The 24,754-nt window shown below is 44.8% G+C and overlaps 1 protein-coding gene across 6 annotated transcripts; it reads left to right on the top strand.

Annotated features, from left to right (window-relative positions):
* The first annotated feature begins 35 nt into the window (after nucleotides 1-35).
* NMNAT1 (nicotinamide nucleotide adenylyltransferase 1) lies at nucleotides 36-23,128 on the top strand. Of its 6 annotated transcripts, none has more exons than XM_064589953.1 (7): nucleotides 74-277; nucleotides 400-572; nucleotides 1,071-1,192; nucleotides 16,529-16,699; nucleotides 17,807-17,990; nucleotides 21,664-21,806; nucleotides 22,149-23,128. In XM_064589953.1, the coding sequence occupies exons 4-7, from the start codon at nucleotides 16,585-16,587 to the stop codon at nucleotides 22,547-22,549; spliced, it is 843 nt and encodes a 280-aa protein (XP_064446023.1). In that variant the 5' UTR covers nucleotides 74-277; nucleotides 400-572; nucleotides 1,071-1,192; nucleotides 16,529-16,584; the 3' UTR covers nucleotides 22,550-23,128. The 6 variants fall into 6 exon arrangements, with proteins under 6 accessions (XP_064446021.1, XP_064446023.1, XP_064446020.1 ...); XM_064589950.1 differs by having other exon boundaries at nucleotides 374-572; XM_064589952.1 differs by having other exon boundaries at nucleotides 374-600.
* The last annotated feature ends 1,626 nt before the right edge of the window (nucleotides 23,129-24,754 follow it).

Here is a 24,754-nt window from a genome sequence, read left to right as displayed (position 1 = left end):
CTGAGGGTCCCGGCCCGGCCGACGCTCACAGTACGAGCACTTCCGCCGGACGCATGCACTTCCGGCCTCCAGGAGCCAATGAGAATGTAGCCAGGGGTGTTCCCCGTCTGGCGCCCGGGCTGCGGGTCGTCTCCGGGAGGGCTCGGGCGGGTCGGCCCTGAGAACGTGGTAAGCCCTCTAGCCCGAGCCCCCTGAAAAACCAGTCTCTAGGGGAGTCAGCGCAGGACTCTGTCGCAAGCATGGGGGAGTCCAAGATGGAGGAATCTTTGAGAGGCAGGTATAACGGTCCCCGAGGCAAGGTCATATTCCAGTTTGGGTCAAGGAGTCTTGCCCCTTCATTCTTTCCATCTTTCTTTTTTTTTTTTTTTTAAAGATTGTATTTATTTATTTACTCATAAGAGACAGAGAGAGAGAGAGGCAGAGGGAGAAGCAGGCTCCCCGCTGAGCAGGGAGCCCGATGCGGGACTCGATCCGAGGACCCTGGGATCATGACCTGAGCCGAAGGCAGATGCTTAACCCTCTGAGCCACCCAGGTGCCCTCTTTCCATCTTTCTGTGGAACCAAAAGCCTCGGTAATTTTTCCTCTGGCCCTCTGAACAGGTGATTCACCTTGGGGGGAAAAAAAAATCCCTTTGTAGAGGCTTCTTGAGCTTGGCGGAGGTGGGGGGGGGCGGAGGAGGAAGTTTTCCGTTCCGAAGGGCTTCTCTTTCCTCGGAAATCTCTTTCCAAATCCATAAAGACGAGACCCGCCCCCCAGGCAGCGGTTTGACGCTCACGGCCCCTTGAGGACACTACCAGCTGTTGGGCAGCACTTTTAAAGTTACTGAGATCGTGGGCGGAAACCCTTTTACCAGCTGTTGCCATCCCCGCTCCTTGAGTCCGTAGTTCCCAAGACAACATGAGGGTTGACGGCAAAATTGTTTCAGAGATGTTGCCTTTCAGGCTAATTCTATTCCAGCCACCCCAAACAGACTTCCAACTAAAGTTACCATAGGAATCTAGCAGAGAGAATTACTTCTGCCAGTTCGAATTGTAGGATTTCGTACTTATTACCATACGTTGTTTTTCAGAGTTACAGTTTGGGTGTGAAACCGCTGTGGCAGCCCAACTTAGAGAAACTTGACACAGTTGGAATGGTTCCAGTAACCTCCCTTGCAAAAGGCTTCGTGTTCACGGAATTTCCTTTGTGAAAGTAAGTGGACAGCTCTGTTAACGTAATCATCTCTAAATTTTGATACGTGAATGCGTGTGGACGGGTCAAGGCTTTGAGAAATGCGGAACTCCCAAGGACAAATAGGGTCAGTGCCAAACAAAACAAAACTGAAAAATATACTTCTTTGTTTCACCATTGGAAGAACTTGCGAAATACACATTTGCTCACAGTGTACTTCCCCTAATTTTTTTTTTTTTTTAAGATTTTATTGATTTATTTGACAGAGAGTTAGAGCCAGAGAGCACAAGCAGGGGCAATGGCAGAAGGAGAGGGAGAAGCAGACTCCCCCCTGAGCGGGGAGCCCTCCTCTGGGCAGGCCCCTGGGATCATGACCTGAGCTGAAGGCAGACGCCCAACCATCTGAGCCACCCAGGCGCCCCTACTTCCCTTAATTTTGAGGATGCTAATATGGTGTTCTATTCAGGCATTTGTGTTGGTTTTAGTGTGTGCAATCATAGGAGCTGTGGAGGGCAGGCCTCACCCGATCCATGCATTCTGTTTGCCTGCTCTTCTTTCTCAGTGACTTGATATGATTCAGCACTTCTATACTGAGGGTGTTCCTTGGGTTCTTTTTTTTTTTTTTTTTTTTAAGATTTTATTTCTTTATTTGACAGAGACACAGTGAGAGAGGGAACACAAGCAGGGGGAGTGGGAGAGAGAGAGAAGCAGGCTTCCCGCGGAGCAGGGAGCCCGATGCGGGGCTCGATCCCAGGACCCTGGGATCATGACCTGAGCCGAAGGCAGACGCTTAATGGCTGAGCCACCCAGGTGCCCCTGTTCCTTGGGTTCTTGTCTTCATTTAACGGATAATGAAAAAGTATTCCTAGTTCATAAGTAAGAGAAATTGGTTTGGGTTCCAGTTCTCAAACGAAAACAGAATCAAGGCTTTGGAGGGGTTGGTGAGGGAAGAGAAGAAACTGGGAAGATAGGAATAACATGTTAGGTAGGTAGTCACTGGAGAGAGCATGGGGGAAATAACCTCAGAGCTGGGAGTCATAACTGGGAAACTGGGATAAGTACTGTTTGGCAGCTGGAGGATTTTAGGACATTTTGACTTGGACTTGCGATGGGAGCCCAGAGAGTGCAGGTTGCTCCAACTAGGTAGGGAAAATGCTGGGGCAGATGAAGCTTGAGTGGCTAACAAGAAGTACATGAGCCAAAGGCTCTCTGAACATGTGGATCTCTTAAATATCTACCAGTAGATAGCTTGTACCATTGTAAGTCTTTTTTTTTTTTAAGATTTTTTTTTTTTTTTAATTTGACAGAGAGAGAGAGAGACAGTGAGAGAGGGAACATAAGCAGGGGGAGTGGGAGAGGGAGAAGCAGGCTTCCCGCCACCGAGCAGGAATCCCGATGTGGGGCTTGATCCCAGGACCCTGGGGTCATGATCTAAGCCGAATGCAGACACTTAACTGAGTCACAGAGATGTCCCTGGTTTTTTTTTGTTTGTTTGTTTAAGTAAACTCTATACCCAAACCTGGGGCTTGAACTCATGACCCTGAGGTCAAGAGTTGCATGTTCCACTGACTGAGCCAACCAGGCGCACTTCTCCCCATTATTTTTAAGCTATCCTTTTACATTGTACCTAAAATTCTTTCTCTGTAGTCTCCTTAAGGACCTTCCTCCATCAATTATTCACTTTCTTGAAGCTTCTGTGACTTCCCCAAACTAGCAATAGTCTTATTCTTAAAAAAAAATTAAATAAACAACCTTCTCTTAAGTATGATATCTCACTGAAGATAGTGTTTAATATCTCTGGGTTCTAATCTCTCTCTCTACGTCTGTCTGCCTGCGAGATCTCTACTTGGATGTCCGGTGTGTGTCTCAAATTCAATACCTATAAAACAGTAGCCTCTGTATGCCTTCCCCCCACACCTCCTCTAATATTCTTTGTCGACTAGTGGCACACCATCTACCCAGTCACTTGAGTCAGAAATCTCCTCCTTCTCCCTGCATTTCCTTCTCTCCTCCATTCAGCCACTTGTGAACACTTGCCATCATCCCTCCTGTTACTGCCCTTCATTATCTCTCACCTGAACCAATGGAGTGCGCCAAAGCAGTGCTTTGCGAACTTTAAAGAATCATACAGATCACCTGGGGATCTTGTTAAGACATAGATTTTGATTCAGCAGGCCTCAGGGCCTGTGATTCTGCATTTCTAACCAGCCCCAGGCGATGCCCATACTTGTCCGTTCTGTCTTCACTCCCTGTCTAGGTAATGTCATCCTGTCTTGTGACTTTAAATACCATCTATATGCAGATGACCCCAAATCGCTAGTAAATCTCTACAGTCTGTACTTCCCCCCCTGAACTTGGCTCTGTTCTCCATTTGCCTACTTACCATGACCACACTTGGATAGCTAGTAGACCTCCCAAATGTAACTTCTGTATAAACTGAACTACAGATCTTCTCCCCTAAACCTCCTCCCTGGCCATCTTTTTGTTCTCAATCAAAGGTGACCCTTACTCTTTCAGTTGCTTAGGCCAGACGTTTTTGGAGTCGTCCTTGACTCCTCTTTCTCTCACAGCCCACATTCCTGTCCTCAGCAATCACATTGGCTCTCCATTTATACTATTTCCAGACTCTGGTGCCTTGTCACCACTTCTGCTGCTGCCACCCTCGTCCAAGTCAGCATCAGCTCTCACCTGGCTGACTGGAGTAGCTTTCTGTCTGGTCTCCCTGCTTCCACCCTTACTTCTCTCTACGTTCTGTTCTCAACTTCAACAGCCAGAAAGATCCTTTAAAAATCTGTTGGATTGGGGCGCCTGGGTGGCTCAGTTGGTTAAGCAACTGCCTTCGGCTCAGGTCATGATCCTAGAGTCCCTGGATCGAGTCCCGCATCGGGCTCCCTGCTTGGCAGGGTGCCTGCTTCTCCCTCTGACCCTCCCCCCTCTCATGTGCTCTCTCTCTCTCATTCTCTCTGTCTCAAATAAATAAATAAAATATTTAAAAAAATAAAAATAAAAATAAAAATCCATTGGATCATGTCATTTCTCTGCTCAAAACCCCACAGTGGCTCCCTTTCACCTCTGACTACATCTGCCCCACCTTCTGTCTGTGAACTCTGACTCAGCCATTCTGGTTTCTCTGTTCCTGGAGCATGACTGGCATACTTCTGATTTTTCGTGGTTACCTTTGCTTATGACATTCTTCCTTCAGAAATCTGCATGGCTCACTCTTGCCTCTTTTAATTCTTTGCTCAGATGTCACTCGTTGGGGCCTTTGCTGAACACCCTACTTAGAATCCCACCTCTCCTTAACCTCTTGCCCTGCTTTGTTTTTCTCGCAGCCCCATTATTTAATATACAGAGTATATGTGTATTTATTTTGATTATTGTTTGTCTCCCAACACTGGCATGTAAGCTCCAGTGTGGATCGGGAATTTTGACAGTTTCATTTACTGCTTTATTCCCAGCATCTACAGCAAAGTGTTTGTTCAGAAATATTTGCTAAACTATGATGAATACATGAGAACTATTTCTAAAGTTCACCGGTACATTACTTCCTGTTGAAACCCGTGAATACATCCCCATTCCTTACAGGATAAAATCCAGTCTCCCTAACATGACATTTGAGGGTGGAAAGACCCTGAAAACAGTATTCTAGTAGTTCCATGTTAACTTTTTTTTTTAAGATTTTATTTATTTATTTGAGAGAGAGAGAGAGAGCATAGGCAGGGGGAGGGGCAGATGGACAAGCAGACTCCCCTCAGACCCAGCAAGGGGCTCAATCCCAGGACCTCAAGATCATTACCTGAACCGAAATCAAGAGTTGGTTGCTTAACTGACTGAGCCACCCAGGGGCCCCTCCAAGTTTTTATTTAAATTCCACCTAGTTAGCATACATATTTTGTTTCTTTCTGGGGTATATATGCTATTTATTTATTTATTTAATTTATTTTTTAGTGTAAGCTCTGTCCATTGTGGGGCTTGAATTCACAACCCGGGGATCAAGAGTCTCTTGTTCTACCAACTGAGCCAGCCAGGTGCTGAGAATTTGATTTTTTTTAAATTTAATTAATTAAATAATTATTTAAATTTTTTTTTTTTTTAAGATTTTGTTTATTTGGCAGAGAGAGACACAGCGAGAGAGGGAACACAAAAGCAGGGAGAGTGAGAGGGGGAGAAGCAGGCTTCCCGCGGACCGGGGAGCCCAATGTGGGGCTCGATCCCAGGACCCTGGGATCATGACCTGAGCTGAAGGCAGACGCTTAATGACTGAGCCACCCAGGAGCCCCAATTTATTTATTTATTTTAAAAGATTTATTTATTTGTTTGAGAGAGGGTGCATGCAGCAGGGAGGGGCAGAGAGAGAGAGAGAGAGAAATCTAAGCCGACTCTGCTGAGCGGGGCTCAATCTTATGACCCTGAGATCATCACCTGAGCCAAAACCAAGAGTTCATTGCTTAAGCAACTGAGCCACCCAGGTGCTCCTTAATTTTATTTTTTATTTTTATTTTTTAAAGATTTTATTTATTTATTTGACAGAGAGATAGCGAGAGAGGGAACACAAGCAGGGGGAGTGGGAGAGGGAGAAGCAGGCCTCCCGCGGAGCAGGGAGCCCGATGTGGGACTCGATCCCAAGACCCCGGGATCATGACCTGAGCCGAAGGCAGACGCTTAACGACTGAGCCACCGCGGCGCCCCCTTAATTTTATTTTTTAAAGTACTCTCTAACCCTAAGGTGGGGCTTGAATTCATAACCCAGAAATTGAGAGTTACATGCTCTACTGAGCCAGCCAGCCGCCCCCATCAGGTTCCTTTCTTTCTTTTTTTTTAAAGATTTTATTTATTTATTTGAGGTAGAGAGAGAGAGCAAGCCAGAGAGACCAGAAGTGGTGGGAAGGGGCAGAGGGAGAGGGAGAAAGAGGCTCCTCGCTCAGCAAGGAGCCCAATGTGGGGCTTGATCCCAGGACCTCGGGATCATGACCTAAGCCCAAGGCAGACGCTTAACTGACTGAGCCACCCAGGCGCCCCCCCCCCCCCCAATCAGGTTTCTAATTCATAAGTTTGAGCACTATGTCTGAGATATGGAAAGCCCTCAGAAATGTCAACGTGCTAGATGGATAGTGTTTGTTAGGTAACTTTTCCTCCGGCAGGTGTCCCCTGAATAGAGAAAGAGGTGGAGAACAGTCATTCCCACTTGTGAAGGTCTGTGCCTGTCATAGATGTGTTGGGAGATGTTTATATTGAATTTGATCCTCCTGCCATAGATAGTTCTTTTCCTCAAGAAATAGAGTTGTCTTCACTTTCTAAAAACGTTGAGAGCATCTGTGATTAACTAGCTCCTACTTAAAATACCTCAGAATCTGTGAATACACACAGGAAAAGCAAGAAGATGAACATTATGTGGATCAATTAGTTATTTTCTCTAGACAACCTTGACTGTCATGATGCAGAAGATTGTTGTCACCCATATGGAGGAGATTTTGGTTATTTTTACTCTAAAATTTCCCACTACATTTTTATTTTTATTTTATTTTATTTTTTAAAGATTTTATTTATTTATTTGACAGAGGGAGAGAGACAGTGAGAGAGGGAACACAAGCAGGGGGAGTGGGAGAGGGAGAAGCAGGCTTCCTGCTGAGCAGGGAGCCCAATGTGGGACTCGATCCCAGGACCCTGGGATCATGACCTGAGCCGAAGGCAGTCGCTTAACCAACTGAGCCACCCAGGCGCCCTCGGAAGAACATTCTTGAATGCAAACCTAAATAGAGGATGTTTCCTCACTTCCCTCCCGTGGGACACAGATGCTCAAAACCTAGCCAAGCTGAGGTTTTCCTTTGACGTGGGCTGTGTTCTTATTATTGGCATTGCTGGTGATAAGAACTCTGACTGCTTTTTTCACAATTCTATTATCTCATTTAAACCTTAGCAAAACTGAAGCCAGCTTTTTATCTCCACTTTATATTTGATTTTTTAAAAGATTTATTTATTTACTTTAGAGAGAGAGAGAGCATACGGGGGAGGATAGGGGCAGCGGGAGAGAGAGAATCCCAAGCAGACTCCCTGCTGAGCGTGGAGCCTCACACAGGGCTCAATCTCACGACGCTGAGATCCTGACCTGAACCGAAATCAAGAGTCAGATGCTTAATCGACTGAGCCATCCAGGCGCCCCTTATCTCCATTTCATAAATGAGGAGCAGGAAGCTCAGAGAGGTTAGGTAGCTCCGGTTGTTGCAGAGTCAGTGTTTCCGCTGGCCTCCCTCTGTCTCTAAAGCCAGTACTTTCACCATCACATATGTTGCCTCTCGTGGAGCTGGGATTCAGCAGCAGACTCTAGAACAGTGCCTAAGGCATTCAACAATTCTTTTTCTTTTAAGATTTTATTTATTTGGGGCCCCTGGGTGGCTCAGTCGGTTAGGCGTCTGCCTTCGGCTCAGGTCATGATCGCAGGGTCCTGGGATCAAGCCCCACCATCGGGCTCCCTGCTCGGCGGGAAGCCTGCTTCTCCCTCTCGCACTCCTCCTGCTTGTGTTCCCTCTCTCGCTGTGTCTCTCTCTGTCAAATAAATAAATAAAATCTTTAAGAAAATTTTTTTTATTTATTTATTTGAGAGAGAGGGAGAGAACAAGCAGTGGGGAGGGTCAGAGGGAGAGAGAGAGAGAAGCAGACTCCCTGCTGAACAGGAGGCCCGATGGGGGACTCGATCCCAGGACCCAGAGATCATGACCTGAGCAGAAGGCAGGTGCTTAACGACTGAGCCACCCAGGCGCCCCAGTGACTATTTTCTCATTAAAAAAATTTTAGGGGTGCCTGGCTAGCTCAGTTAGTGGAGCATATGACTCTTGTTCTTAGGGTTGTGAGTTCAAGCCCCACGTTCGGTGTAGAGATTACTTAAAAAAATAAAATCTTAAAAAAAAAATTTAGGGGCTCCACGGTGGCTCAGTTGCTTAAGCGTCCAATTCTTGATTTTGGCTCAGGTCATGATCTCAGGCTCATGCGATTGAGCCCTGTGTCTGCTTTTCTCCCTCTCCCTTTGCCCCTCCACCTCCACCCCTGGGCACACTATCTCCAAAATAAATAAATAAATCTTAAAAAAAAAATCTTAGATGGGGCACCTGGGTGGCTCAGATAGTTAAGCGTCTGCCTTCAGCTCAGGTTATGATGTCAAGGTCTTGGAATCAAGCACCTCATCGGGCTCCCTACTCAGTGGGGAGTCTGCTTCTCTCTCTTCCTCTGCCTCTTCCCTCTGCTTGTGCTCCTTCGCTCACTCTCAAATGAATAATGAATAAATAAACTCTTCAAAAAAATTTTTTAAAAATCTTAGACATAGTTTTTATTTAAATCACACATTGCTCTTATAAGCACACACATAGGAAAATGTAATCAAAATGTATTAAGATAATCCTAAAACTTTACATTTCAGAGTCCAACACGTCTCTGTCACTTCTTTATTTCAAATTGTCAAGGTCCCTGGTTTTCTACACGGTATTATCTCCTGTCCAGTAACCATTTATTAAATGAATGAATGAATTTGATATTTTTTTATATTATAACTAAAGAATTTTATAACACCAACAGCATATTGTATGGACCCAAATTTGAGGACAACCAAAACAGTTACTAAGGAACTTATAAAAAATTTCCTTCACCTGAATTTTAAATGTGAATTTTTTCTGAAGTTTCAGTCTGAGCTCCCAAGGAGCTTTTTTGTTTGGGGAATGTCTGGCAAATAATAGGCACTTAATAAGTCTTACCCATTTTTGTTTGGGCAATATCTGGCAAATAATAGGTACTTAATAAGTGCTTGATAAATGCACACTTACCAGTTGTGAAGAAAGTAAAGATGATACTGCCAGCCAAGTTGGTAAGGAGAGGTTGCCTGCAGTATCGGGAAGATCTGGGCCTAAAATCAATACACAGGTCATTAATTTATCAATTATTAGAAGAAATTCACCCTATAAGCAGGATACCAGAAGGCACTAACCATTGAATTCTAATTCTAATTCTGGCCTGAGGTTCATTTGGCTGCAGGCAACTCATTTAAGAACCTTCGTTCCTGGGGCACCTGGGTGGCTCAGCCGTTTAGCGTCTGCCTTCGGCTCAGGTCATGATCCCAGGGTCCTGGGATCGAGCCGCACATCGGGTTCCTTGCTCGGCAGGGAAGCCTGCTTCTCCCTCTCCCATGGCCCCTGCTTGTGTTCCCTCTCTCGCTGTCTCTCTCTCTCTGTCAAAAAATAAATAAAAATCTTAAAAAAAAAAAAAAAAAGAACCTTCGTTCCTGGGGCGCCTGAGTGGCTCAGAGGGTTAAGCATCTGCCTTCAGCTCAGGTCATGATCTCAGGGTCCTGGGATCGAGCCCTACGTCGGGCTCCCAGCTCAGTGGGGAGTCTGCTTCTCCCTCTCCCTCTGCTTCTCCCCTTGTGTGTGCTCTCTCTCTCCCAAATGAATAAATAAAATCTTTAAAAAGAGAAAGAACCTTCGTTCCTTTACAGTGACTGCAAATTAATAGTGTGAAAACAGCCCACAAGTAGTGTAAGAGTTGTTAACATTTACAATTGGTGGACAAATAATGTTTATCATCTTTATAATTCATGTTAACCAGATATTTTGGTGAGAAAATATCTTGTGGAATTTCTGGCCTTCTGGAGTAAGGAAATAGGCCTTACTGCACACAAAACTCCTATGACAGACGTTGGCAAGTTTAAACTAGGCTAATTACAGTGAGTATCACAGTTCCTTTTCTTGTCACTTAAGTAGATTCTCGGTTTTCAGATTGTTTTAGAATTTCCACATTTTTAGAGCTACAGTTTTTTTATTTTGATGTATCAAATGGCATTTGCTTCATTTGTCCAGTTACTAGCTGACTTTTTCTGCCAAGACTAATGTCCTCCATAGAATCTAAAATAATATATCAAGTCCCAATCTGGTCACATATGTCTGTGTCACCCTCAGCCCTGCAGACGTTAGCTCATATGAGGCTGTCAGGACTGGTCTCTAGAGAATCCATACATTGAAATGTTGGTGCCTTCGTCTCCCATTTAATGGCTTCTTGTACCAGAAGAAATTGTGTTAAGTTAAACTCAGTCTGCCCTATTCCCAGCTATTCTTTTGGTACTGAGATTTTTGACTTTCCAAAGAGGTAAAGCAGGTAACTACCATTGATAATAGGGGCAGAAGCAATGAGGCAGACTGCAGTTAAACACGTAACAGGAATCTCAGAGCATACCCCAACGATCTCCAGAGGTAAGACCTGCATGCTGGGCTGCCAGGTAAGGGGGTTGGTGGTGAAAGAACTTACCTTAGCAGAACATACAACTGGAGGACCAGAGCGGTGATCCCAAACAAGAACACTGTCACTTGCCTGCATGGGACACAGCGAGTTACATTTTACGTTACTTCTTTAGTGATAAAATGGCTTCAAGAAACTAAATTTATGGGGTGTCTGGGTGGCTCAGTCATTAAGCGTCTGCCTTCAGCTCAGGTCATGATCCCAGAGTCCTGGGATCGAGCCCCGCATCGGACTCCCTGCTCAGCGGGGAGCCTGCTTCTCCCTCTGCCTCTCCCCCTGCTTATGCTCTCTATCACTCTCTCAAATAAATAAATAAAATCTTAAAAAAAGAAACCAAATTTAGGTTCTGTTTCATAACAACGTTACGTTAAACCATGGAGATAAAGTTTTAAACACAACAAGGATGACTTGAGATCATCCCATTAGAGCAAAATTATGTCTAATAATGCTTCACTAAGAATAATGGCTACCATTTATTGAGCTCCTACTATGTAGCAGGCGCTGTTAATACGGTCTCTAAGGAATCTTTAGAACTTCTGTTCCTTTACCATGACTATAATTTAATGCTATAAGACAACCCACGGGTAATAGTAAAAGTTAATATTCATCATTAGTAAACAAATGTGTCAAACATTTTTTATTCACTTTCTCATTTAATATGCATAAAATCTGGAGTGCCTGGGTGGCTCGGTTGGGCGTCCAACTCTTGGTTTCAGCTCTGGTCGTGATCTCAGGGCTGTGAGATTGAGCCCCATGTCAGGCTCCACGCTCAGCAGGGAGTCTGCTTGAGATTCTTTCCCTCTCCCTCTCTGCCTCCCCCCTCCCCCCAGCTCAGTCTCTCTCTCTCTTTCAAATAAATGAATAAATAAGATCTTTAAAAAAATATGCACAAAATCCTATGAGGTAGGGACTGTGGTTCCCCATTTTTTTTTTTTAAAGATTTTATTTATTTATTTGAGACAGAGAGAATGAGAGAGAGAGAGAGAGCACATGAGAGGGGGGAGGGTCAGAGGGAGAAGCAGGCTCCCTGCCGAGCAGGGAGCCCGATGCGGGACTCGATCCAGGGACTCGATCCAGGGACTCCAGGATCATGACCTGAGCCGAAGGCAGTCGCTTAACCAACTGAGCCACCCAGGCGCCCCATGTGGTTCCCCATTTTATTGAGGAAACCGAGACTCAGAATGATGAAGTGTCCTGTCCAAGGACAAATGCTGAGTAGTGATAGAGCTAGAATTTTGAACCAGGTCTGAGAGTCTTAACCATGCCTCTGTGCTGCGCTAGCTCTGTTCTGGCCGGATGGTTCACACTGAGTGTAACGAATAAACAGAGTACCACAACTTACACAACCAAATGAAGTCTGCTGTTCCTGCTCATTTTTGAAATTCTTTTGAGATTATGTGCACATAGTTTCCATGCATATAAGAAAATCTTCTGCAATAACTAATAGTTCTCTTCACCATAAGCTGTATTATTTACCTTAATTATTTTATTAATCAGGTTTAACAATGAAAGAGTTTAGGATATTTGTAGAAATCAAATCTACCCTCCAGAGACAAAGATTTATCCCCATTGATGGGGGTGCCTGGGTGGCTCAGTCGTTGGGCGTCTGCCTTCAGCTCAGGTCATGATCCCAGGGTCCTGGGATCGAGCCCCGCATCGGGCTTCCTGCTCTGCGGGAGGCCTGCTTCTCCCTCTCCCACTCCCCCTGCTTGTGTTCCCTCTCTTGCTGTGTCTTTCTCTGTCAAATAAATTTTTAAAATCTTAAAAAAAAAAAAAAAGATTTATCCCCATTGAAAGTACTAAAAAAAAAAACCAGACAATTTTTTTTTTTTTTTTTTTTTAAACCAGACCATTTTAAAAGACCCCCAGACTGGTAATTGCACATTGTTACAACTAGGATATAGTTATAGGCTTAATGTGACTATTTTGGAAGGAATAGCATCTTTTTAGGGGTATAAATTCTGATCAGTTGTCAAGTCAATCATATTATTTTAACAGTCAGCCAACATAGATTTAATCATATTGAGCATTTCTGAAATGTGACAAGAAAAGACAGTTAACTATTTTTTTAAATGTTAACATTTAAAAAACTGGCTTAATGTTTACAAAATATTTCATTAATGTTTACATATCAGGTTTTAAAACTTAAGAGTCAGTAGTTATGTCAAGTACACCTGTTTTTAATAAAATGATTTAAAAATTGAAAATAAATTTTAGTTAAACGTTGAGACTGTCTCAGGAAGAAATGGGCTTTTTGTCATCGAGAGCTGGGGAGGGACACTTACAGCCTGAGCCGGCGTGATCTCGGCAGCCAGCCGTGTGCAGGTGATACGCTGTGTGGGCCAGACAGAAGTGAATCATGGGGACGCTGGTCCTTGAGCACCTGGAGCAGGGCACGGAGGATCCAGAGCAGCCCTGTTAGAGCTCCCAAACTACTTCTCCCCCCATTTGTCCTCAGCTTGTCCCGCTTCCCAGTGCAAGTACTCTGGTACCCTGCAGTGATCCAGAGGAAGTACTTTTCCTTGGAGAGGGACAGATCCTTGTTCTTCTAAAGCCACCCTGGGCTATGATGGACGCTCACTGTAACTTAATTCTTCTGTGGTTTTGAAGGTTGTAGCTCAAGTTGGCTGTGTTCACGGGGAATTAATAAAACCAAGCTGGATATTTGAGATGGGTTGAATGTGACAAGGGAGAAAACTTCCTTTAGCTGAGAGATCAGCTTCCCCCAGCCCCTTTCCCAGCCTTTCCCCTGGGGAGGACCTGGAAACCTGAGTGCATCCCCAAGGTTGGGGAAGGGCTCCAAGCTCTTTGTTCTGTCCTTCCCTGAACGGCAGGCAGCTCCCTTGGGGACCCATACCTCCTGTTCTTAGCTTTATTGTTCTTGCGGCTCACAGCACAGTCTCGGGGCGGGGGTGGGGCGGGGGAGAGCGGTGCCTGAAGCTTGAGGTGGGCGGGGCTGGAGCTGCTCTGCTGCTGGCCGGTTACCCTGGTTTCCATGTGGGCCTAGAGTACCCTTGGGGATGTTGTATTCACCACCACCCCATAATACCACAGGCACTTCCTATGGGAATTGGGGGATAGGGATGGGAGGAGTGGGAATGAGCCTCAAGTGAACCCCAGTATCATCCTTAGGCTGATAATTGAAAGGTAGGACATTTAAATCATTCTTACGAATTAACTCTTTTTTTGTTTTGTTTTTTTTATTTCCATGTGGAGCATTACTGACCCTTCTGTCCTTTATTTCTTAGCAACAATTAGCATCCCTCTGATCCCTACCACTATGCTTTGTTGGGGAAAACCTCAGATGTTTGTTTGTTTGTTTGTTTATTTATTTATTTTTAAAGATTTTATTTATTTATTTGACAGAGACACAGTGAGAGAGGGAAAACAAGCAGGGGGTGTGGGAGAGGGAGAAGCAGGCTTCCCGCGGAGCAGGGAGCCCGATGCGGGGCTCGATCCCAGGACCCTGGGATCATGACCTGAGCCGCTTAACGACTGAGCCACCCAGGCGCCCCTCAAATGTTTGTTGAATAAATGTTTCTTATTTCCATTCTCACTGACTACTTAAATTGAGGCACTCATGACTTTGTAACTGGACTTCCTGTCTTGTTTTGCCCCTTCCAGTTAATCCCCTAGCATTACCATCATCAGTATTGTCACTTTCCTCACAAATAACAGCTAGCATTTATTTTTACACTGTGCTAGGCAATATGCTAAGCACTTTGCCATTAATCAGAATTAATCCTCAAAGTAACTGAATTGGTGGTCATTGTCTCTATTTTACAGATGAGGAGACTGAAGACACATAATTAAGTGATTTGGTTAAGTTGGTAAAACCGAATAAAGGTTTTAAGTACCCATGTCTTATTTTTCTAAAACATTGTTTTTATAGAACCCTGTTGTCACTCCATTGCTCAGAAAGCTTCAGAGGTTCTCATTACCTAAGGGGTTAACAGTCAAATTCCTCAGCTCCTCAGCTAGGAGGGCTCATTTCTATTCTGCACAGCTCCGTGTATCTCCCATTTTTCTTCTTGACGAGAGAGCCTAGGATTCAGGAAACTGAGATGCTAACCCTGGTTCTTTCACTCCCTAGCTTTGTCCAATGAGCATAGAATCTGAGCAGAAGTGAGGTGGTCACCCTAGCAGTTGGATCTGAACACTATTGGGCTACAAATAAATGGTCCTGACACACAGATCTTCCGAGCATTGGCAAGTCTTAGAAGTGCACAGCGAGGGGCACCTGGGTGGCTCGGTCGTTAAGCATCTGCCTTCGGCTCAGGTCATGATCCCAGGGTCCTGGGATCGAGCCCCGCATCAGGCTCCCTGCTCCGCGGGAAGCCTGCTTCTCCCTCTCCCACTCCCCCTGCTTGTGTTCCCTCTCTCACTGTGTCTCGCTCTGTCAAATAAATAAAATCTTTAAAAAAAATAAAACTTTATAATAACAAAACTGTTTTTTGATGGTTCATAGGCAATGTTTATCAAAAAAATAGAACTGAGTGATTTGACTTTGAGGGATGGAAAGGTTCATTGTGTCAGGGAGCAAGAATTCCTGTCCTCTCAGGTCTTTCTAGCTTAGGGACTAAGAATCAAATTGACATGAGAGAGATAAAGAGGAGAAAATCAAATTTAATAGAGTACATACGGGGATTCCACACAGACATGGAAATTCCAAAGACAGGCAAAATGAGGCATATTATGTCATTCTGAACTAAGGCGAAGAGAGTGGAGGTCTGGGATTTCAGAGGAAAGGAATGCATCTCACAGGGCAGCAAGAAGAGCAGATATTTGGTAATTAGATGTTTGCCCTGCCATACAGGTGGGTCCCTCAGATAAAATTTATCTCTGCTAATAACCCTTATTCTGGGAAAGACCCCCAATTTAGATTCTTCTATGTAACTAAGGGAGGGACAAAAGTTTCTCTTGAGCCTGCAGGGTCTCAGATGCCTTCCACTCAAAGTAATCTGCATGCCAAAGTGGCACATTCTGAACCCCTTCAGCTGACTCCCAGCACAATGAATGAAAAAGACCCCCACGAAGATACAACACTAAGCCATTTCAGAGCACTGGGGATAAAGAGGACATCCCACAAATCAGCCAAAGAGAAAAAAGTCATGTAAAAAAGGAACAAGAGTCAGAATGGCGTTAGACTTTCAACAGCAGTGTTGGATGCTAGGAAACAATGAAGAAATGCATTCCTAATTTTATTCTTCTTATTATTATTTTTAAAGATTTTATTTATTTATTTGACAGAGAGAGACACAGTGAGAGAGAGAGCACAAGCAGGGGGAGTGGGAGAGGGAGAAGCAGGCTTCCCACCACAGAGCAGAGAGCCCAATGCGGGGCTCGATCCCAGGACCCTGGGATCATGACCTGAGCCGAAGGCAGGTCTGTTAACTGTTAACTGTTAACAGTTAACTGACTGAGCCACCCAGACGTCCCCAGACTACTGTTCGGAAGGGCAGGTTGTTGGGGAGTCCTATTATTTGGTAGTTGATAATGTCATTGTATCAGTTAACTGTGACCACAGTAGTGCAAACCTCGGCAGCATACAATAATAAACGTTAATTTTTGCTCATGAGTCGAGGGTCAGCTTGTGGGTTTGTTGATATAAGCCCGGCTCAGCTGATCTCGCTGGGGCTTGCCTGTGTGTCCGAGCGTGTCATCTGTGGTTTGGCTGGTGCAGGATGGCCCCCGCCGCATAGCTGGTGTGGTTGGCTGTCCATCAGTGGGAGTACAGTCTCTCTCCCAGGCGGTCTGTCATCCTCCAGCAGGCTGGCCCTGGCTTGTTTTCATGGCAGAGGCCGGACTCCAGAAGAGTGTGGAAGTGTGCAAAGCCTCAAAGGCCTGGCTCAGAACCGCACACTGTCACGTCTGCTACATTGTTTTGTCCAAAGCAAGTCACAAAGAGGGGGAAGGAGATCCCATCCCTGTACAGCAAGAGCTGCAAATGCACCCTGAAAAGGAAGGGTGGAGGATGGGGCTGTCTTTGTCACTGAAGCCACAGGCTTTTGTCCATCCACTTGGAAGGTGAAAGGACATCTAAAGACCTAGAACTGAACTTGTTGCCTTTGTCCTTTGCAGACCACAAGCAAAGTGTCAGAGTTTTCCATTCAGATCAACAACTTCAAATTCTTAGCATGGAACATTCAGAGAAGACCGAAGTGGTTCTCCTTGCTTGTGGTTCCTTTAATCCTATCACCAACATGCATCTCCGGCTATTTGAGCTGGCTAGGGACTACATGAATGAAACAGGTAGGAACAGTAGCCAGGACACTACCCCAAAATATGGCACTGTGGCTTGTTGGGTATTTTAAGCTGAAGGAGTTTGAAGAAATTGCAGAATCAGGAAGGTCCCTCTGACCTCCTCCGAACCGTTCTCCCCTGAAGCAGCTCATAAAATCTTGATGTGAGAAGTGCCCTCCGTATACTGGGAGGAAAGGAGCATCCTTATTGCTAAAGACAGATGGATGCCTGGAAGAATCTAAACTAATGGGCCTTGCCACATTTCCCTGAGTTTACTACACTTACCTTGTACTCTTTGCCCTATCATATTTCTCGACGACTGTCCACTCTTCACTAAACCTGGCATAAAAATACTCAGGTTTAACTGTTTCTTGGGGTCTTCATTTCCTTATGAAGACACCTGCGTCACATAAACCTTCTATTAAATAAGTTTCTACATTTTTCTTCTGTTTTTCTGTTTTTGTCAGTTTAATTTTCAGACCCAGCCAGGGACCCAAGGAGGGTTGAGGAAAACTATTACCTCCCCTACACAATATGTTTTGTTACATAAATGATCATGCATATGCTGCTAGATAGATGGATGGTTGCTCAGACTCACTAATAATCCTAATAATCAGGGAACTAAGATAAAAAAATGAGGTCTATTTTGCCCATCACATCGACAAAAATGTTTAAATTTGATAGTGTCAAGTATCAGAGGTTGGGCAGAAATGGGTTCTTACATACACTGTAGGTGGACGTACACATTGATGAAGGCTTTTTATAAGGCAATTTGGCAATATCAAAACTTACACTGTGTAGGGGGTTGGGGAGTTAGTGTTTCATGGGGACAGAGTTTCAGTTGGAGAAGATGAGAAAGTTCTGGAGACGGATGGTGGGAGACGGATGGTGGTGAGGACGGCGCAACAGTGTGAATGTGCTTGATGCACTGAACCGTGCACTTAAAATGGTGAATTTTATGTTCTATTTCACCTTGTTTGTAAATGAATGTATGAATGAACCTGAATCCCTGTTTTGAAAAGGGGGGGTCTGTTATAAAACCATATTGATGATAATATTTCCTGTGCATAAAATCTAACTTGTTACACCTCACATCAAATCTGACTCTTTATCCAGGAAAATACAGAGTTATCAAAGGCATAATCTCTCCTGTTGGCGATGCATATAAGAAGAAAGGACTCATCTCTGCCCGCCACCGAGTTATCATGGCAGAACTCGCCACCAAGAATTCAGAATGGGTGGAAGTTGACACCTGGGAAAGTCTTCAGAAGGAATGGGTAGAGACCGTTAAGGTGCTAAGGTATTTATGGTGAAATCAGCTTTGTCAGTTCTTCGGAAATGGGTTAGGGGCTTTTTGCCATGTTCCAGTGCTGCCTGTGTCTGTGAAATACAGATTTGCGAACTGTGACTCGGGTCGGGAGGGCTTCCCACGTCCGGTGATTTCTTGGGTGTAGAGCACAGCTACAGAGCACGGGGCTTCCTTAGCCTTTATGCCTTTCATCATGTTTTGAGCTGTTTGCATGCTTGTTACTGTATCTCTACGAGAGAGAATACATAGAGAAGCCTGCCCCAGACAAGAAAGGCACAGTTGTAAGATGTTGTCGTTAATTTTTTCTTTTTTTTTTTTTAAAGACTTTATTTATTATTTGACAGCGAGAGAGCACAAGCAGGGGGAACAGTAGAGGGAGAGGGAGAAGCAAGCTCCCCACCGAGCAGGGAGCCCGATGTGGGGCTCGATCCCAGTACCCTGGGATCATGACCTGAGCCGAAGGCAGACATGTAACCATCTGAGCCACCCAGGTGCCCCTTGTTGTTAATCTTATAAGATTTTTTTTTTTAAGATTTTTTATCTATTTATTTGACAGAGAGAGACATAGCGAGAGAGGGAACATAAGCAGGGGGAGTGGGAGAGGGAGAAGCAGGCTTCCCGTGGAGCAGGGAGCCCAATGTGGGGCTTGATCCCAGGACCCTGGGATCATGACCTAGGCTGAAGGCAGACGCTTAACAACTGAGCCACCCAGGCGCCCCCCTTTTTTTAATAAGATTTTTTTAAAATTAATTAATTAATTATTTATTTGACAGAGACACAGTGAGAGAGGGAACATAAGCAGGGGGAGTGGGAGAGGGAGAAGCAGGCTTCCCACGGAGCAGGGAGCGCGCCCTTGTCATTAATCTTTTAAGTAGAAAAGAGAGAGGCAGGTAATTTTTTTTTTTAAAGATTTTATTTATTTATTAGAGAGCGAGCGAGAGAGAAACAGCATGAGAGGGGAGAGGGTCAGAGGGAGAAGCAGGCTCCCCACTGAGCTGGGAGCCCAATGTGGGACTCGATCCCAGGACGCTGGGATCATGACCCGAGCCAAAGGCAGTCGCTTAACCAACTGAGCCACCCAGGCGCCCGAGAGGCAGGTAATTTGAAGCAAGAGAAGCAGTGGTACTTGGTCATGGACGGCCCTGATTTTACATGCTGCTTCCGTGACCACATATGGGGGTTGTCCCAGATCTCTGTTCTGTCACCTTTGAAACAGTTCCGGGTGAGGATTCAGAAACTAGAGGGAGTGACATCTAATTATTACTTAATATTATCTTGAGTATCAGAGAACTTTCTGAAAAACCTTCATGTCTAATGTCTGTTCTTAGAGTTCTGATTCCTTTGGTTCTAAACATATCAGTTAGGGTTTCAACAGGAAATAGAGACCACTCTGAAGTGTTTTTTGTTTTTGCTTTTTTATTTTTTTTTAAGGTTTTATTTATTTATTTATTTGAGAGAGCGAGAATGAGAGAGAGAGAGAGAGCACATGAGAGGGGGGAGGGTCAGAGGGAGAAGCAGACTCCCCGCTGAGCAGGGAGCCCGATGCGGGACTCGATCCAGGGACTCCAGGATCATGACCTGAGCCGAAGGCAGTCGCTTTTTGTTTTTTGCACCCTGTTTTTGCTTGTTTAAAGGTTTTATTTATTTGTTTATTTGAGAGAGAGAGAGTATGAGTTGGGGGAGGAGCAGAGGGAGAGAGAGAACCCTCAGGCAGACTCCATGCTGAGCGTGGAGCCAGCTGTGGGGCTCGATCCCCCCAACCCTGAGATCACAACCTGAGCCAGAATCAGGAGTTGGGCGCTCAACTGACTGAGCCAGGCGCCCCAAAAGCAGAAAGGGATTCAGGTGCTCGTGCGGAAGTGTCAAGGGGTGGCAGCAGGAAAGTCAGGTCTGTTCCAAGGTCATACCTCCTTAGCTGCAGTCAGCGTTCAGGAAGCTGTTCCTGCCTCTGCCACCACAAATACGGCTGTTCACCTGTCTCAGTCTCCTAAAGTTGGTGACTGGACAGTGGAGTATGGAGTCCGGCCACCACGCTCATGCCCTAAGAGATGCTTCTCAGGCTCCACAGCCCAGAAAGATGGCCTCTGCCTCCCTTCTTCCTTCCGAGTCTCTCGTGAGTGAATCTCATCAGCAGAATCTCTGTCACATCGAGAACATGCCGCAGGGACCTCTGGGAAGTGTGTTTAGGGCAGGATTGGATACTGAGCCAGCAGACCATATGCAGCACAGCAACTTAAGAAGAGGAGTGACTTTTCGGGCTCGGCAGGAAAGAGTCTGCCCTCTTTGTTGCCCAGCAGTTCTCCCGTCAGACGGCAGGCTTCTGCATGCCCACCTGGCCCAGCCTTCCCTCTCTGGCTCCACAGCGGTCGCACTGTCCGTTCCGTATTAACTCAGCTGCTCAAAAGGGAAAGGAGTTAGGGGCACAGAGGACCCACAGTGGGCTCCCCCAACTGTAGCTCATGTTTCCTGGGTAACTTCACAGTGGTAAAGTGGTGGGCATCCTGCTGCCAATCAAGAAGAAAGCTACACACGAGTACTGCCTGTGGTCCCTTCCTTTTAGGCCTCAGGCACTTGTCCCCTCTACGACCTTGTCCTTGGCCTTGTGGCTCTCCTTTACTAGGTCAAGCCACACTCTTCAGTGGTCAAGAGTATTGGCTCTGGAACCAGACTGCTGGGGTTCAAATACTAGCTCTGCTACTTATAAGCTAAATGGCCTTGGGCAGGGGCGCCTGGGTGGCTTAGTCGGTTGAGCATCTGACTCTTGATCTCGGCTCAGCTCTTGATCTCACAGTCATGAGTTCAAGCCCCACATTGGGCTCCGTGTTTGGTGTGGGGCCTACTTAAAAAAAAATGGCCTTGGGCAAATTAGTCTCCTGTCTCGATGGGGAGAACAATTCTGATATGATAGTGGGAATAAAAGAGTTGCTTTATAATAACCAAAACATTCACTCAATCAGATTGTTATTGAATGCCTCCTGTGTCCCGAGGAGTCTACCAAGAGCTGGAGTCACAGCTCCAAGCCTTCACTTCCCTCCACTATGGGAATAATAATAACAATAATAATACTCATGGCACGGGATATTGAAAAGATTTAATCAAATGATCCATGCAAAGGACTTAGTGTAGTGCTTAGCACATAATAAATAACTAATATTCACTCTTGTTATTATGACACACACATAAAGCTTCGAACAGTAATAGCCACCATCTGTTGTGCTCCCAGGATCTCCTTGCTTTCTGTTCCTGATAGCCAGTCCCCAGCACTACTGGCCAGCATCCATGCTGACTGGTCAGGCATCAGGGGTTCTTGTGGTTAAATGTTTTTAATATCACACAGCCTTAACTTTGGTCAGAGGCTCTCGGGCATCTCCAGAGAGACAGTATTTTATTTTATTTTATTTTATTTTTTTAAAGATTTTATTTATTTATTTGACAGAGAGAGACACAGCGAGAGAGGGAACACAAGCAGGGGGAGTGGGAGAGGGAGAAGCAGGCTCCCCGCAGAGCAGGGAGCCCGATGCGGGACTCGATCCCAGGACCCTGGGATCATGACCTGAGCTGAAGGCAGTCGCTTAACCAACTGAGCCACCCAGGCGCCCGAGAGACAGTATTTTAATTGAATGTTGTGAGAAGAGAAATGCGCTATTGCTTTGTTGTCTTATAGACACCATCAGGAGAAACTGGAGGCTGGGAGCTGTGACCACCAGCAGGACTCACCTACACCAGGAAGGCCTGGACAGAAAAGGAAGTGGGTGGAACAAAGACAAGATTTTAGTCAAAAGAAATTGCTAGAGCCAAAACCAAAAGGTCTGTATGTTTCATCAAGACTTACCAACTAAAGTAGATAAAATTCTAGAGCTGAACAAGCCCCTTTGTATTTTCATTTCATATTCAGTATGTGTGAGTGCCTGGAAAATACCCCTTGTTAGTTTTATGAAGGGAGGGAGGGAAGGAAAGGAAAAGGCATCTTGAGCTTATTTCTCCTACAGTGGTCCTTAACTTTTGTGGTATCCTAGATCTCTTTTGAGAATCTGATTCTGATCAAAACTATGAACCCTCTAGCCAGAAAAACACATTGTTGTGTTCATTTTGATGCAGGGAATTATTAGCAAAGCAGACCCTGAAGCTGTGTTTTCTTCTTCTTCCCAGTTGTGCCAGAGGTAAAGCTGCTGTGTGGGGCAGATTTATTGGAGTCCTTTGCTGTTCCCAATCTGTGGAAGAGTGAGGATATTACCCAAATTGTGGGAGACTATGGGCTCATATGTATTACTCGGGCTGGAAATGATGCTCAGAAATTCATCTATGAATCTGATGCACTGTGGAAACACCGGAACAACATTCACCTGGTAAATGAATGGATCACCAATGACATCTCATCCACAAAGATCCGGCGAGCCCTCAGAAGGGGCCAGAGCATTCGCTACTTGGTACCAGACCTTGTCCAAGAATATATCGAAAAGCATGATCTGTATAGCTATGAGAGTGAGGAGAAGAATGTCGGGGTCATCCTGGCTCCTTTGCAGAGGAAAGTTGCGGACGCTAACTCATAAATCCTACAGAATGATATTTTGGATTTCCAGTTTGGGAATTTGAAACAGTCTGGGTGTTAGTAACTGGGAAGAGAAATTGTGATTCTGTTTCATAAACTAAAGCTTCTTAAAAGTTTGGTAAAAATCAGAAGTAGATTAAAATCAGGTTTATCATTTTATTGGAAATTGCTAAGATGAATGTTTTCAATATGGTCTTTTTTCTTTTTTTTCTTTTTTAAAGAATGTACAAATCCTTGAATCTTTAAAATGGGATTAACGGCACTAAAATCAGAAGACATTCAGTTTAACTACAAATAAGAAGTCAAAAAGGACATTTTGGTTTTATCACATAAGAGGAACAAAGTGGGAAAAACAAGAGTCCATTTAAAATGCTAACTTTAGGGGTGCCTGGGTGGCTCAGTTGGTTAAGCATCCAACTCTTGGCTTCGGCTCAGGTTGCGATCTCGCAGTCATGGGATTGAGCCCCGTATCAGGCTCTGCATTCAGCGTGGAGTCGGCTTCAGATTCTCTCTCCCTCTCCCTTCCTGCTCACTCTCTTTCTCAAGTAAATAAATAAATAAAATCTTAAAAAAGAAACTATTTAATATCCTAACTTTAGTTATAAAGGGAATTAACATTTTGTGCATGCCTGTTTCTAGGCATTCTTCACCAGGGGTGGCCAAGGAAATAATTCTTAAAATAGTGATCTTATAAAATGCACCACTGATCAGTCATCTTCAGCTGTAAACTTGACGCTAACGGTTCAGTCTCTCTGGCACACATCCGAAGTTGGCCAGTTACGTTTTGCCAAGACACATCTGCCTGGAGCTCCACCTTTGGCCTCAAATGTTCAGAGAGGTGCACCAGTGTTCCTACTGCCCACAGCCGAGGTAGAGAGGTAGTGTGGGTGTTAGTAACTGGGGAAAGGAATTGTGAGCCTGTTTCATAAACTAAAGCTTAGAAGTTTGGTAAAAACTAATAGTAAATTAAAATCAGGTTACACGTTATGCATGTTCTCTCAGCACAGCCTCTGGTGGCTCTGGCCATCTGCCATCTCGCTGTCTTCAGGAATAACTTCAGAGATGACGTCACACTACCTGGAACAGAGAGAACCACAGAGAATGAGGGAACTTATTCAAAGATTTTATTAAATATCAGTGCTCTTAGCCTTTTTTTTTTTTTTTCCTCTTAGCCTTTCTTAATAGCTTAATAAACCAAAGATGAACGGAGATCCTACGAACATGGGAAATGCCGCAAGGATGAGCTCAGCAGTTCCTCCCGCTCAGAATTTTGGGCACTGACAAATGGCTGGTTGGAAGAATGCTCCATGATCTCAGTCTAAAACTCTCTTGAGTTTCTGAAGAGCCTTGCTGCTTCTGTTCCAGCCTGCTGTGAATCTGCCATTTGGGAATTTAAGCAGAAAAAGGGTCTACGTTCTTACCCTTTTCCCCTTGTCCTTTTATATGCACTTTAACCAAGTAGAACTCCCAAATAATAATTGAGGTCATAGCTTTTTTTTATGTTACAAACACAGGCTTGTTATACAGTTGGATGCTGATTACAATTTTGTGGAGGTTTTACCAACTGGTAAAGCAGTAAGACTAGAAATAGCTTTTTATAAAGTAGTTTCATGATTCAGGAAAATCATCCTGTGATAAAAACAGGACTAAAGTTAAATTTCTCATGACAGTACAATAATTTACTTTTTTGCAATTTATATTTCATACCTACACCATTCTAGATGAAGGGCTTATGACTCTGCGGAAGGAAAAAATACTTAAAACTATGCAGTTGTCCAGTCAAATCTGAATACACAGTCTGCAAAGGGACAATGTGAAAGCCAGCCAATGTACATTCTGCAGCTACTGACTTACTCTTACTGAAGCCAGCAGGCCAACCTGACAAAGACCGGGAGGGGTGAAGAGCCTGCCGCCAGTAGGCTTCAGTCTCTGCTGACGGAGTGACAGGTTAGAGTCTCGGATCGTAGAGATGAGGGTCATTTCTCCCCCTCCTTAGCTTTTTGGAGTTGAGAGTTGAAGCGGTCCTGAAAAAGAACCGTCTAGAAGCAGATGAAGCTACTGAAGTGTGTAACTTTGATTTCTTCTGGAAGACTGCACTTCGCTCATCTGATGTGTGTACGGACTGCAGAATGCTGGAAATGCTAGAAACTTCTTTTATTTTGTAGAAACTTCTCATACCATGGTGCCTTCCTACTTAGAAGTGCCC

The sequence above is a fragment of the Mirounga angustirostris genome, unplaced genomic scaffold, assembly GCF_029215605.1.
Source record: "Mirounga angustirostris isolate CCGP_5_RB_7025 unplaced genomic scaffold, mMirAng1.0.hap1 SCAF_4, whole genome shotgun sequence".
NCBI classification, from domain to species: Eukaryota; Metazoa; Chordata; class Mammalia; order Carnivora; family Phocidae; genus Mirounga; species Mirounga angustirostris.
Note: the sequence above shows the minus strand (reverse complement) of the source record. Positions and strands in the feature narration are given on the sequence as shown.

What these genes read in the sequence shown, in the direction of transcription:
- NMNAT1 (XM_064589951.1), top strand. Translation starts at nt 16,585, where the DNA reads ATGGAACATTCAGAGAAGACCGAAGTGGTTCTCCTTGCTTGTGGTTCC. An exon ending in GAGACCGTTAAGGTGCTAAG is followed by an intron (nt 17,991 to 21,663) that starts GTATTTATGGTG and finishes GTTGTCTTATAG; the next exon opens with ACACCATCAGGAGAAACTGG. An exon ending in GCTAGAGCCAAAACCAAAAG is followed by an intron (nt 21,807 to 22,148) that starts GTCTGTATGTTT and finishes TCTTCTTCCCAG; the next exon opens with TTGTGCCAGAGGTAAAGCTG.